This window comes from Pinus tabuliformis, chromosome 3_1, assembly GCF_031772625.1.
Source record: "Pinus tabuliformis cultivar Carrire ecotype Pingquan chromosome 3_1, CPIR1, whole genome shotgun sequence".
Lineage (NCBI taxonomy): Eukaryota > Viridiplantae > Streptophyta > Pinopsida > Pinales > Pinaceae > Pinus > Pinus tabuliformis.
This window is the reverse complement of record NC_142301.1, coordinates 690,494,422-690,509,676: the sequence shown is the minus strand read 5'-3', so window position 1 is coordinate 690,509,676 and position 15,255 is coordinate 690,494,422. Positions and strand designations below refer to the sequence as shown.

Below are 15,255 nucleotides of genomic sequence, written 5' to 3'. Positions count from 1 at the left end.
AACTAAATCATCAAGGAAAAAAAAAACCTAACTAAATTATCTAAAAGTTGTTGTATCTTATATTTAGAGTATTGAGTAGAGATAGGAAAATCTATGAAAAAGTCATTATGAGAGAGGAAAATCCCAAAGAACCAAACCAAGTATAAAACATTGTGTTTTCTTTTAGATAGTTCATAGCAATAATAAAGTAAGGAATGCATTATATATGAAATTTTGTGAAAATAAATCTACTATTTTATTCATTTTAGATTTTGTAAAATATTTATAATATCTTATTTATGAAATTTATATTAGATTTTTTGAAACTTTTAAATAATTCATAATGATTATGATAATATCAAATAATTATAAAATTTATATCTAGGTTTTCTAGATTATTGTCTCTAAAAATACAAAATGCAGTTGCACACTATATGTTAAAACAACCATATAATTGTGCCACTATTAATAACACTTATAGAAATATTTGCCCAAAAAACCTACAATCATACAAATTTCACCATCTTTATAACAATATCAAATGATTATGAAAGTTATCTTTAAGTTTTCCAAATCACAATTACTAGATATACAAAATGCACTTACACACCTCATATTAAAGCAACAATATAATTGTGCCACTAATAATAATAACACTTCAAAAAATATACACCCAAAAAACCTTTAATCATACAAATTTCATGATCTTAATAACGCTCTTAAATAATTATTATGAAATTTATATTTGAGTTTTCCGAATCACAACTACCAAATAAATCTCAACCTAATAATCTACAGCTATACAGAGTCATAGTCATTTTAGAAGCAATAATTAAATAGATCTCAACCTAAAAATTGTTACTAATATACATATTGATAAAGAAAAAAACACAAAATAAAACAAAGCAAACTTTATAGTCATTTTAGAAGCAATAATTAAATAGATCTCAACCTAAAAATTGTTACTAATATACATATTGATAAAGAAAAAAACACAAAATAAAACAAAACAAACTTTAGAAAATATCATATGTATCATTTTAGAAACAATAATTAAATACATCTCAATCCGAAAGATGTTACATGGATAAAGTTGAAAAAAAAAACACACAAAATGTCCCAAACAAAAAAACAAAAACAAAACAAACAAAATGTGAAATTTGCATCATGCCAACATTTTATTGCTCACATTTAAATAAATCAAATGTGTGAACAAAATGTCAAACTTGCATTGAGAAGCATATCTTTCTACATGTCACGGTAAACGAGAAATATTTCTTAAAAATGGCGAAAAGAAGAGAGTCGAAATGGCTTCATACACTGGTTAAAGTAAATAATGCACAGGTTTCTGACATCTGAAGAGCCGTCAACTGTTAGATGGTAAACCTGAAATATTTCTTTAAAATGCCCGAAAAGAGGAGAGTCAAAAGGGCTTCAGACACTGGTTAAAGCAAATAATGCACAGGTTTCTGGCACTAAAGAGCCTTCTGTTACAGAAACAAGAAGTGGTTTCTTGTGGCGAGCTCGGTTTCAAAGCGGTATTGGGTTATTGTCAAAATCTTAAATCGCGATGCTTCAATGACAAAAACAGGGTTTCTAAGTGTGGATGCAGAGTAGAGTGATTATTGGAAGTTTTGCAATTTTGAAAATAAGTAATGATGTGCAAACCGGACGGGAAGGGATTGCTGGAAACAGAGACAATGACGGGACATGTCAGACAACCGAGAAAGAGAAAAACGACCAGCCCATTTTCAAAACTACGCCTAAAATTTGTAGATATCGTGATAAAATAATTTTAGATAATTTGATAATGAATATTTTCAGTGTCTGTTATGAAATTATCTTAAATGATTAGGCCATGTGGTGCATAGGCACTCTATTCAACCATTTGATTTGGTTTGATATAAACTCCAAAGCAGTCATGGCCTTTGCAATGGACTTAACCTTCCAGTCTCCTACGTTATTATATCAAAATTTGGGTAACTCTAGCAGTTCCACCTTAAGCAATCAAACCAATACACTCTTCTCGCTTCAGAATACAAGTGCCGAACTTCTCCATCACACTGCTTCTGCCATTGCCGTCTCTGGCAAACGTCAACCCTATTCCAGGAACATCAATCCCAACGCTTTCGCTTTTATTTTGCAGGCTTGTACCAACATAGAGCAACTGCAACAGCTTCATGCCCGCATGATCACAACGGGACTTGATCACAGCACCTTTTTACTCACATAACTGGTTGCAGCGTACTCCCAGTTGGGTGAAATGGATTGCGCACGCCTTCTATTTGATGAAACATGCGAGCGCGATGTTTCATTGTGGAACGCGATAATCAGAGGGTATGCAAATAATAATTTTCCAGAGCAAGCACTTGAATTGTATAAACAAATGGAATTGGCAGATATGAAACCGAACAGGTTTACCTTTCCCTCTCTAGTCAAGGCATGCACGAGCCTATTGAATTTGCAAGTGGGTATTGACATTCACAGCGATATAGTTCGAACAGGGTTTATATCGCATGTTTTTGTGGCGGATTCACTTATAACCATGTATGCCAAATGTGGACGTCTGGAAGATGCATGCCAACTGTTTGACAAAATTCTTGAACGAGATTTGGTATCTTGGAATTCTATGATTGCTGGGTAATCACAGAATGGACTTGCAGGTGAAGCTCTGATGCTTTTCAGATAAATGCAACTGCAAGGAGTAAAGAAAGACGCCGTTACGATGGTGACTGTTCTCTCGGCTTGCACGCAATTGGCAGCCCCGCAACATGGTAAGGAGATTCATGCTTTTATGATCAGGAGGCGATTGGAATCAGATGTTTTGTCCAATGCCCTCATTGATATGTATGCCAAATGCGGAAGGTTAGAGACTGCAGAGATCTTGTTTGACAACATTCGTGACAGAGATGTGGTTTCTTGGAATGCTTTGATTACAGGGTATACCCAGGAGGGCCATGCCAACAAAGCTTTGAAGTGTTTTGGTGAAATGCAGGGGCAAGGTATGAAACCTAGTGTTGTTACTGTAGTAAGCGTTCTACCCGTGTGTGCCTGTTTACCAGCTCTGCAACAAGGTAAGGAGATCCACGGTTATGTAATTAGAAATGGCTTAGAGCTCAATGTTGTTGTTGGCAATGCCCTCATTGATATGTATGCCAACTGCAGGACTTTAGAGATAGCATGCAAATTGTTTGAGAGGATACCTGAAAGAAGTGTGGTCTCATGGAATGCGATGATTGATGGTTATATGCTTAATGAACATGCCAATGTATCCACAAAGCTATTCGCTCAAATGCTACTGAAAGGCATAAAACCTGATTCAGTTACTATTGGGAGTGTTCTTCCAGCTTTCCCACGGTCTTCTGATCTGCGACAAGGTAAGCAGATTCACGGTTATATTGTTAGAAATGGATTTGATAAGAATGTTGTGGGTACTGGCCTAATTGACATGTATGCCAAGTGTGGGAGAAAGAGATTGCAAGGTATATTTTTGATGAATTGTGTCAAAGAAATGTGGTTTCATGGAGTGCAATGATTGCGGGTTATGTGCAAAATGGACATGCTTATGAAGCCTTGACGCTCTTCATGGACATGGAAATGCAAGGCATTGAAACTCATTCAATTGTTGTCTCGGGTGTTCTCCAGTCATGTGCCCATTTATCAGCTCTGGGAGAAGGTAAGCAGATCCATGGTTACATAATTAGAAATTATTTTGAATCGGATATTGCTGTGTGTAATTCCCTTATAGATATGTATGCCAAATGTGGGAGCATAGACATAGCACGCCTGTTGTTTGAGAAAATGTCTAAAAGAAATGTAGTCTCATGGAATGCAATGATTGCCGGGTGTGGAATGCATGGGCATGGTGAGGATGCACTTGCACTTTTTGACAACATGATAGAGCAAGGTATAGAACCTAACCATGTCACCTTAATATCTGTTTTATCAGCGTTTCAGGCATAGTGGAAGAGGGGTGGCGTTATTTTAATAGTATGAATCCATATCATCACATCACACCAAAAGAAGAACACTATGCGTGCATGGTTGACATGCTTGGGCGTTCTGGTCTTCTTGATAAGGCATATGAGTTGATCAAAAAAATGTCATTAGAACCCACTGCCAATGTGTGGGGGTCCTTGCTTGGTGGTTGCCGAATTCATAGCAACATTGTACTGGGTGAATGTGTGGCAGAGCACATTATAGAATTAGAACCTCAAAATGCTTCATGTTATGTTCTTTTGACAAACATCTATGCTGAGGCAAACAGGTGGGCAGATGTTGTGAGGCTGAGAACACTGATGAAAGAGAGGGGATTGAAAAAGACACCAGGATGTAGTTGGATTGACATAAAGAAGAAAGTACATAATTTTTTTGGAGAAGACATGTATCTTTAATTTGAGAAAAAATATGCATTGTTGGAAACCTTGAATAGAGAGGAGAGAAGAAAGTCATGTGCCTGGCACAAACTTTGTGTTCCATTATCTGGAGGAGGCAAGGGACGACATGTTACACCATAAGATTGAGAAGTTAGTCATTGCATTCGACATCTCAACATAAGCCATAAGACTACTGCCCAGATTGTGAAGAACCTTTGTGCATGTGGTGACTGCCATGGCAGCAATATGTATATATTAATGATTCTAAGAGAGAAATTATTGCCAAAGGACATGTCAATTTTATTATTTCAAGGACAGATTATGCACTTGTGATGGTTATTGGCGATAAGAAGTTTATCTATGAAACTTGCCTTCAGTTCACAGTCGGATGGATTTTAGTTTTTGATAAATACAAGAGGTGCTGTGAGTTGCTGCTCGAAGTATGATTCATTGAGTGGGATTCAAGTCATTAAAGGACTACGCATTTTATGTCGTAACGTCCATGTATGCCATGTGGTGGGACCGTATCTTTGAAAACAATTTGAAGAAGTGTCTCTCTAATATTATAGGGATGTTGCTTTAATTTGACTACCTCTGGGTGGGAGATTCTGACCTTTACACATTTACTTGCAAACCTACACTGAATAGGTGAAGGAACGCTTGAGAAACAACCAAACCTATTAGTGGGACGGTAGTTTAGAGAATGATTTGAAGTATTATCTCTCTAATATTGTACGGATGTTGTTAAAGCTTAATTATCTTTTTCATGGGAGATTCTGAACTTCAGATATTTACTTGGCAAAAATACATTGAATAGGTGAAAGAGTGGTTTGACAGACAATAAAACTAAAACCTGGTTGAGATATATTGCCGGAGGGTCCAAGTCAATTGAGTTAAGGTTATATTTCCATCGTTTAGATTCCTACATGCTAGAAATGGATTTCTCTGTCCATGTGGCTATATTGTTATAAGGTGACAACATATATGAGATTCAAGAACCCTAAAAGGCTATGACTCTTTTCTTGTGCTGAAAAAAAAGGTTTTTGTATCTTCTATCCCTAAAGGCAAAAAAAAAAATTGAACATTACATAAAAATATGAAAGGTCAAAAGTACTTGCCATTCCTTGAGCATTGATCATATCATCGCCAAAAATGCCCCACCTCTCGACAATATTACCAATAGAACAAAATGCCTTTTGTTGTTTCAAAACATATAAACATTTCTCATAATTTTCAAGCTAAAACTTCGTTGAGATAGATTGCCCGAGGGCCTAAGTCAATTGAGTTAGGGTTGTATTTCCATCGTTTAGATTCCTACATGCTAGAGATGGATTTCTATGTCCATGTGGCTATATTGTTATAAGGTGGCAACATATATGAGATTCAGGGCCCCTAAAAGGCTATGATTCTTTTTGTGTGCTGAAAAAATATTTTTATATTTTCTATCCCTAGAGGCAAAAAAATAAAAATAAATAACCATTACATACAAATTATGAAGGATCAAAATTACTTGTCATTCTTTAAACATTGATCATATCATCGCCAAAAATACCCCCATAACTCAATAATATTACCCATAGAACAAAATGTCTTTTATTGTTTCAAAACATACAAACATTTTTCATAGTTTTCAAAAGCTTTTGCTAGATTTCTAATTGTTCAACTATTCCCAATAGTTCAATATTGCTTTGCATTTTTTAATAGGTATATGGACAAAGATGATATTGGGATGTGTATTGTTTTTAATAAAAACATAATGGATTTGCTTTCTCATATGAGGCTAAGAATATGCATTTGACATAAGTACATAAGAAAATCAGTTCATAAATAATGTGTGTGACTTTTAGACATGTAGAAATGTGTATGCATGGTTAATAACTAGTGTTTATAGATGAAACCATGGTCTAAGGCCAAAAATTGGTTACTTTAAGACTAACAATCATAGACTTGTATCCTCATAATCACTTATGAAATTCAAACTATTAATTAGGGTGTAAACTTATTGCTAAATTGCAAAATCCCAATATAGGGAACACTTACTCCATGAATGGGATATGGGCATGATTTTCACAATTTGTGTGCCCAAGTTAAGGACATAATCCTTAATAAGTTGCTCTAAATCTAATGGGCCATGTATGGGGTGCATACCATGATGTAGGCATTATAGAAAGAATCATTGTCGTATGAGTGTTATGGGTATAATATCAACATTTGGCACAAGATGGGTGGGGTTCATGTCCCAATCTATGGTTCAAGGATGAAAACTATGCATATCCATGGAGTTGCCTTTAATCTTGATGAGCCCTACACAAGGTGTCGAATCACCATCTATCCCTTGTAAAGATAATCTTTGGACTAATGTTACATTGTAAAAATACTTTTTATGGGCCATGCATGCATATCCATAGAGTTGCCTTTAATCTTGATGAGCCCTACACAAGGTGTCGAATCACCATATAAGCCTTTAAAGATAAGCTTTGGACTAATGTTACATTGTAAAATTCTTTCTATGGGCCATGCATGAAGTCAAAAACCATTACAAACACCATTTACATATTTAATCTTTGGTGTATGTGTGGGAGACGGTCATAGTTTTGACATTTTTAAAGTATGTCATTGCCCAGAGCATGGATTAAGGCCAAAAACTAATTAATTTATCTGTAACATTTACTTTGAGGGTTTAATAGAGAGTTCTGTTCATAACCCTTAATAACCACAAGGGACCTATAAAAAGAATATTTTAGTTGCAAGTGAGATATAGGAAATATCTTGGTAATTAGTGTTAAATTTCTTGTGAACTGGCTCTTGGCAATTTATTAATCTAGTAGATTATAGATCTATTGAATAAATGCATGACTAAATTTTTAACTGAATTAGCAAAAGCAAAATTACACAACCAATTTCAATAGAAGTGACAAACAAATTCTATCAAATCTACAATTTTTCATTAAATATAAGCTTACTTGGGCTCATGTCCTGGGATAATGGCCCCACTGAGAAAAGTACAAATACAACATGCCCTAGTTTTGATCTAGCGAATTAGGACCTAGATTTGTCCTCGATCTCCTTGATTTATTTGGATTTCCAATGTTGCACCCTTGTACCTTCCCCAAAGTCAGCACACTTGAGTGTCACACACAACTCACTTGAGAAGATCTCTCTCAATGGTCAATGTTATTGTATGGTGTGCCTTTCTCCTCTCCTTGGCCTTTATTTTATAACTTTACATAGAGTTAAACGCCTAAACCTAATCTCCAAAGTGATTGACAACGAGATCTCACCTCGCTTGTGATCAACGATTGAGATTAAAACATAATCATTAAAGTAAATACTTTACTTTTCCTATTTTTTAACCGAATAGCCAACATAATCAATTATTTTATTTATGAGATTTCTCAAGTTAAATTTAGAATAAGTTAGATTAGCAACTTGCTCAAACTTAAGTGTCCTAAAGAGATCTTGGGTGACTTTTGCATGTGTAAACACTTAGGCCTGTGTAGAAGTTCCTTCTCAAGCTACAAACATCAACACTTTATCTTAGCAGAGGAGGTACTTTTGCCCCCTAGAATTAACTTAATCCTAGAATTGCATCTATTGCAATGGCTACTCCCTCTAAATTGGAAGCCTTCCTTGCCACATGGTTCAGAAATATGCTCGAAGTCTTGCTCCCCCCTTTGACTTGTTCCTAGAAGCCGTATGCTCCTAAACATCCTATTGATTTTTGTAGCTTGGACGGGTACTTTTACACTTGTGTCTTGACTAAGACCTTGTTTTACCTCTTTAAGAGCTTGCATGCAGCATGCATTGTATGCACATTGATCGCATAAGGCATGCACGTGAGTTGCATGCGACACACAGAGTGTGCAAGTGAGTTGCATGCATGCGAATGAGTTGCATGTGAAATGCATGTAAAGCAAGCTAAATTTATGACCAATACTTGAATTAAAATAAATAAAACTAAAGATTAAAAAAGTTAACTAAAGTCAAGTAACTTATCTTTAGTGTCGGCCTGGAGTATGCCGTAAAACTGCGTCTGCTTGGCTAAGAGCTCGTCTTCCTCGGACGTAAGGAAACAGGTTAACGGCCCAAGACCCAGAGGCATTTGGCAGGAGTGAAAGCCTGCTCCCTTACGGACCACCAGCGGGTTCTTACAGGTGGCGTGGTTTTCCTTGATAACAGTGATGAGTCAAACCGACATTCGCGGATAGCAGCCAGAGATCGCTGTCCTCACTGTTGGTTTGACACCTGAGTTTGATAGGTTTTGCCACCTTCGGGGAAAAAAAAAAAAAACTTATCTTCAGTGGACAAGCTAATTTTGGTCTTCAATCTACACTTAGGAAAATTATAAATTGAGCCTAAGGGTTAAGACTAACACACAACAACGACATTAGCCTCAGGAGGAGGAAGAGTGTAATACTCCAGTGTGTTGCATCTGAAGAAGGTGCAAGGAGCAGTGGGGGAGACAGATCCAAATCCATTGAGGAAGATTGAAGGACATATCTAGGGCTTGATCAATTGGATAACTCTAAGTTTATTATTGTATATGTAATTCTTTAGTTGGGTTATTATCTCAAGATGGGAGCCCAAGTAGGTTCAAAGTTTTGCTAATGATAAACTAATTTGTTGGGCATAAATCTATGTTCCATTGTGATTTAGATCGAGTAATTTTGCTTCTGCTAAATTTTTTTGTTAGGAATCTAGATGTGTATTTGTTCAATGACTAATTGTGTGGAATTAAATAACAGGTGTTGGGTTTGTGGAAAACCTAACATGGTATCAGAGTAATAAGGAGGATCACGTCACAAGCAACGTGCCACGCTAGACATGATCGAGCAACTGCGAGAGGGAGCAAAGTCATTGGATATAAGATTTGTCGCAACAAACATGCTCCAGTAGTTGATGGAATAGTTAGTAGTAATTAATAATAGGTATAAAGGGCAATACCAACAGCGAACAGGATTGGCAACCCTCAAAGATAGACTATACCAGTCGGGGGATTGGCAATACAGTTTGTGGGTGTCTTGAAGGACTTGAGTTGACACTGGAGACTCAACATTTTAATTTGGAAAATAGACAGGAGGCCTCTTCTAGATTTGTCAAGACCAATTGATATGAGCTAACATTGATAGATGCCCTAGAGCAAGATCCTAGTAGCATGGTTGGAAGGAACAAATCTTTAAATTAGACTCTGAAGTAGCATTAGGGGAATTTTGAGGTCTAAAATGGTTGTCCTAAGAAAAATGTACAACCAAAATAAACTTTATAAGAACCAATAAGATTCAAGATGATGATGTTCACCATGGGGGATGATTCCCCATTTTTGGAATAAAAATGTAAAAAGATTAAAAAATAATAAAACTATTTTTTAATTTTAAACTTATCTCGCTAAGGTTTTACTCAAATTTCGAGTGGGAGTACTTGTTGGATGAAAAATTTAATTCCTCATCTAAAGAGTACCCATGTTGCATACTTTTAATGGACACTGCTACACGAAAAATTTAATTCTCATTTTTCGTGTAATCACGTTTTTTCATATATTTCTCATTTTTTGTGTAGCAATGTCCATTAAAAGTATGCAACATGGGTACTCCTTGGATGAAGAATCAAATTATTCATCCAACGAGTGTTTTCGCTCGAAATTTGAATAAACCCATAGGGAGATAAGTTGAAAATATGAATTGAAAAAATATGTTTTTTTTCTTTTTCCCTCTAAAATTTGATTATGTAATCTAATCTTATTTTATTATTTCCACTATTATTTTATAATTTCCTTAGGAGACCCATTTTAGATCTCAAAACTCCCCTAATGGTAGCAAAGAAGTCCTCTAGTTCAAAGGGAGTAGCTTCACTGGTGAATGACATGGTGAGATTAGAGACAGATCTAGAAATACTTCCCTCACTAAGAGAGAGGGTGACTCTGCCTCCAAGAGTTGAGCACTGATGTTCCCATCTAGAATCTTTTTGTGGAATCTGTTGAGAATCCAGCACTAGTCATTGACTTTGTAATTGTTTAGTTTAATGTTATGACCCAAATATTTTAAACCACAGAGTTGGTTGGGTATCTACTCCAAATAGATTTGCAATGTATTCAATGTCCTCATGTTGCCCCTCTGCAAATAAAATCAATGATTTTCCCTTAATAATGAGGAGTCTTAAAGCGCTGCCAAACCTGCAAAAAATATGATGCAAAGTAGCCCATTTCATCCTCGAAAGAATACCAAATACCAATATGTCATCCATGAAAAATCTATGTGAAACTCTAATGTCACGGCCAATAGGGACCCCACAAAAAATGTCCTCCAAACAAGAATGTTGTATTTTATGGCTGAGGCCATCCATAGAAATGGTGACAGTGAACATCCTTGGCAGAGTCCCCTACTAGCACCAAAGAACTTGGTGGGGTAACCATTGATAATGATAGTGTATTTAACAGATATGACACAAGCCATAATCCACTCAATATTTTGTATCTCCAGACCAATCTTACGAAGGATAACGCGGAGGAAGTTCCAATGGACACCGTCATAATAAGGATAGCTTCCATTTTCTTAATGTGGATGGAATGCATGCATTCCTGAGCTGTAGCAACCGCATCATATATTAATCTGTCCTGTACGAAATCGTATTGCTCTGGAGATATATATGTGGGCATGGTACTCCTAATCATGAGTGCAATGATCTTAGAGATAAGTTTATAAACCAGATTATATAGTGAAATGGGTCTGTAATCTGTGAAGGAGACCAACTCACTGTGTTTTGGTATAAGTGTAATGAACATGGAATTGATAGCCCCTGGAATGCACCCCTCAGCTTGGATTCTTCTACCATCCGCACCAAGTTCGGTCTGAACAAATCTATAAAATGCGGGAAAAAATTCTACCACCCAACCATCTAGTCTAGGGCATTTATCTTTTCTAGAAGATTTTAGGACTGAATGTGCTTCCTCCAAGTTTGCCGACTTGTATAACTCCTCATTTCTCCCTGAATCGAACATGGTGGGATATGAATCTGATCTCAATATCTGATCCTCTATATATGTAACCCTTCTTGCTTTGTAGGCGTCCTCAAAAAAGGTTACCGCTGCATTCTGAATCTCTGGGAAGGCATGCACCATGTTTCCACTTGAGTCTTTAATATTCCAAATGGTATTAACTTGCCTCCTATAGTTAGCATACCTGGGGGAAAATGTTGAATTTTTGTCATCTTTTAACCACAGCACTTTGCTTTTCAGTCTCCATGTTACCTCATGTGTGCGGAGCATCTTTGTTTCCTATCCTCCAATTCCTTGATGCTCCTAATAATGTATCGGGTAGGATTCCCAACATCCAATTTCCTGCTTAATTTTTCCAAGTGCATTTTACTCTCTGTTAACTGCTTAATCATGTTTTTTTCTTCTGCTTGGGCTCCCATTTCCTTACTTCCGCTTTTAAAGCAAGTAGTTTTCCATAAATGGCCTGCATGGGGGGTATAGCTGACTTTATGATGAGGCTGCATGGGAGACAACATATTTGGGGGGAGCTGTTAGGTTATGATTCTCCCTCGGCAATTTTTCAGAGCATCTCATTCAATAATTTTCTAAAATTATTCCCAATATTTATGGCCGCCTATATAATGAAACATTGAAATTGAAAGGGAGAGTTGTCAACATGTTAATGTAGACGAGGGTTTCAAAAGAGATAGGAGGGTTTCTTAAATAAATATACAGCCAAATTTCGAGGGGGGTTTTTCGAGCCTTTATTTTAAGCCCGCATATTTCTTGTTTTCAGTGGAACATTTTAACGCTGACTATTGCATATTTATTACACGTTCACCCGCACATACACAGACATGCATGTCTCATTGTAATAGTAGACTGTAGTACCTTTGAGTGTGCATTGCATGTCATTTGAAGAAACCATCTCTATCAGCCTTTTGAGGAAACTAGAAAGGCGACGAGTAATAATAAAACTAAGTGGCAATAACAAGTGAGTGCATTAATTGAAGAACTGGAAATGAGGTCAGTGGCAACAACATGAAGCAGGGAATAGCTTGTGAATTGAGTGTGAATCACATGTATAAACAGTATATAGAATCATAATCTAGATATCCAAAATTAGAGTATTAGGTCAGTGGCAATAACATGAAGCAGGGCATAGCTTGTGAATTGGGTGTGAATCACATGTATAAACAGTAAATAGAATCATAATCTAGATATCCAAAATTAGATTATTAGAACCTTCGAATCTCTATTCATGTGTAAACACCATAACTTTAAAATGTTTCATTTTGTTATATTAAGGTCTTACCTCAGCAAGGTCCCAATTTTTTGTTTTTGGACAGAATTATTTTGTTTACGGGGATAATTTGCAGGCCAATGAGATTTTATCTCAAATTTTTGTTTTTGGACAGAATTATTTTGTTTACGGGGATAATTTGCAGGCCAACGAGATTTTATCTCTGATGGAGCCTTCTTGATGAGCCAGAAAACAAGCCAGAGATTCAGCTTTAGTCATGTTTTGTTTAAATTAGTTTACCTCTTTCCAGAGCTCCTAGTGGACTTTTACGTCGAGAAATTCTACAGTGTGATTGATGATATGCCCTCGACAATAGGTGTCACAATACACCTCTTGAATTGATTGCTTAATGCATTTAAAAATTTATATATTAAGTTTTGGGAGCAAAAGCAGGAGTTTGTATTCAAATATGGCCATTTGATGAACTCTTTTGTTATAGGCATTAATATACTGGGGAGATTCATGGACTCTTCGTGAAAGCAGATATGTTTAGGATTACATTTCGGTTAGCTTTTGCACTATCGTTGTATTTCCAACGTATATAAGCATATTCTAAACTATTCTGTAGATAATTTATTCCACTGTTTCATAGATGTTGCGGAGTATTGATGTATAGTCAGTCCTAGGAGAGTACAAATTTTCTTTTATATTGACTTTCATTAATAGCGAATACAGACATTTTCTAAATGCATAGCGAAATTTTCATGTTCTGGTTTTGCACTTTTCTTTTAATGAAACTGAGATGTTTGTATTTGTAAAAGGGGGCAGCTTTACTCGGTACGTAGAGAATTACTACAACTATTTTAGAAGCTTTACAAAATTTGAAACTCTTAAAAAATATTATTAAGCAGAGAGTACCGAGAATTACTGCAACTATTTCAGATGCTTTACAGAATTTGAAACTCTTTAAAAATATGTTACAGAATTTGAAACTCTTAAAAAAAATATGTTTAAACAAAGACTTACTGCCAATTGCAGGCAGTGTCCATGGACTTCATAAAAACCAAAGAACCCAAGAGTTGATTGATTCTCCATTGGCATTTGTATGATGGCGAGCATCCATTTCATAAGTAGATTGATATATTTTCAGCCGTGGACAATGATACCTCATGTTGCTTTCCTCATATGATACCTCGTGTTGCTTTCCCCATTTTTTGCTCGGACGACACATTGGAGTATCACACTCTTGCTAGTGTAGTGTTGTTGTTGTGTCTTAGCTTCAACACTTTGGCTCAATTTATAATTTTTTTAAGTTAAGATTGACGGCCAAAATTAGTTGAAGTTAACTGAAAACTTGGTGCGGATGGTAGAAGAATCCAAGCTGGAGGGGTGCATTCCAGGGGCTATCAATTCCATGTTCATTACACTTATACCAAAACACAGTGAGTTGGTCTCCTTCACAAATTACAAACCCATTTCTAATCTGGTTTATAAACTTATCTCTAAGATCATTGCACTCATGATTAGGAGTACCATGCCCACATATATATCTCCAGAGCAATATGATTTCGTACAGGACAGATTAATATATGATGCGATTGCTACAGCCCAGGAATGCATGCATTCCATCCACATTAAAAACATGGAAGCTATCGTTATTATGACGGTGTCCATTGGAACTTCCTCCGCGTTATCCTTCGTAAGATTGGTCTGGAGATACAAAATATTGAGTGGATTATGGCTTGCGTCACATCTGTTAAATACGCCATCATTATCAATGGTTACCCCACCAAGTTCTTTGGCGCTAGTAGGGGACTCTGCCAAGGATGTTCACTGTCACCATTTCTATGGATGGCCTCAGCCATAAAATACAACGTTCTTGTTTGGAGGACATTTTTTGTGGGATCCCTATTGGCCGCGACATTAGAGTTTCACATAGATTTTTCATGGATGACATATTGGTATTTGGTATTCTTTCGAGGATGAAATGGGCTACTTTGCATCATATTTTTTGCAGGTTTGGCAGCGCTTTAAGACTCCTCATTATTAAGGGCAAATCCTTGATTTTATTTGCAGAGGGGCAACATGAGGACATTGAATACATTGCAAATCTATTTGGAGTAGATACCCAACCGACGCTGTGGTTTAAAATATTTGGTTCATAACATTAAACTAAACAATTACAAAGTCAATGACTAGTGGTGGATTCTCAACAGATTCCACAAAAAGATTTCTGGATGGGAACATCAGTGCTCAACTCTTGGAGGCAGAGTCACCCTCATCCAATCGGTCCTACAGCGATTAGCGGTGTACTGGGCTCATCTCTTCTGTCTCTCTGCCACGAATATTAAAAAATAAATGGTATTATGGCAAGTTTTATATGGCAGGATCCGGAAAATCATTCAAATTCCATCTAACCAAGTTGGAAAACCTCACCATTCCAAAGAGACTAGGAGGTTGGGGGATTCTGAATCTAAAATACTTTGAATGGGCTCTTTTGACGCGGCTTATTCGACAATTGTCTGGGTGGAGATATCATCATATCGAAATATTTAGGGGGCATTAAGGTGGGACATTGAATGAGAGATGGGTTCATCGAAAGAACTAATGGACCCACCATACGGATCAGCGTCAATAAGATTATATACTTGCTCTTAAAGCAAGCATGTTGGATATTTGGTTCGGGG

General features: G+C 36.5%; 2 protein-coding genes and 1 pseudogene across 3 annotated transcripts; all 3 read left to right on the top strand.

Annotated features, from left to right (window-relative positions):
* The first annotated feature begins 2,242 nt into the window (after positions 1-2,242).
* LOC149189016 (pentatricopeptide repeat-containing protein At4g25270, chloroplastic pseudogene) lies at positions 2,243-2,623 on the top strand (annotated as a pseudogene).
* A 27-nt stretch (positions 2,624-2,650) lies between these two features.
* LOC149189015 (pentatricopeptide repeat-containing protein At5g66520-like) lies at positions 2,651-3,762 on the top strand. Of its 2 annotated transcripts, none has more exons than XM_089411748.1 (2): positions 2,651-2,753; positions 2,919-3,762. In XM_089411748.1, exons 1-2 carry the CDS (start codon positions 2,669-2,671, stop codon positions 3,512-3,514), a joined length of 681 nt encoding a protein of 226 aa, XP_089267874.1. In that variant the 5' UTR covers positions 2,651-2,668; the 3' UTR covers positions 3,515-3,762. The 2 variants fall into 2 exon arrangements, with proteins under 2 accessions (XP_089267874.1, XP_089267875.1); XM_089411749.1 differs by having other exon boundaries at positions 2,669-3,053; positions 3,145-3,283.
* LOC149189014 (pentatricopeptide repeat-containing protein At2g03880, mitochondrial-like) lies at positions 3,518-4,820 on the top strand. The gene is made up of 2 exons (XM_089411750.1): positions 3,518-3,655; positions 3,929-4,820. The coding sequence occupies exons 1-2, from the start codon at positions 3,627-3,629 to the stop codon at positions 4,371-4,373; spliced, it is 474 nt and encodes a 157-aa protein (XP_089267876.1). The 5' UTR covers positions 3,518-3,626; the 3' UTR covers positions 4,374-4,820.
* Positions 4,821-15,255: the final 10,435 nt, after the last annotated feature.

Excerpts from the sequence above, each read along its gene's own strand:
- LOC149189015 (XM_089411748.1), top strand. The coding sequence starts at position 2,669 with ATGCAACTGCAAGGAGTAAAGAAAGACGCCGTTACGATGGTGACTGTT. Across the intron at positions 2,754-2,918 it reads ATTGGCAGCCCCGCAACATG|GGTATACCCAGGAGGGCCAT; the intron begins GTAAGGAGATTC and ends CTTTGATTACAG.
- LOC149189014 (XM_089411750.1), top strand. The coding sequence starts at position 3,627 with ATGTGCCCATTTATCAGCTCTGGGAGAAG. Across the intron at positions 3,656-3,928 it reads TTTATCAGCTCTGGGAGAAG|CGTTTCAGGCATAGTGGAAG; the intron begins GTAAGCAGATCC and ends CTGTTTTATCAG.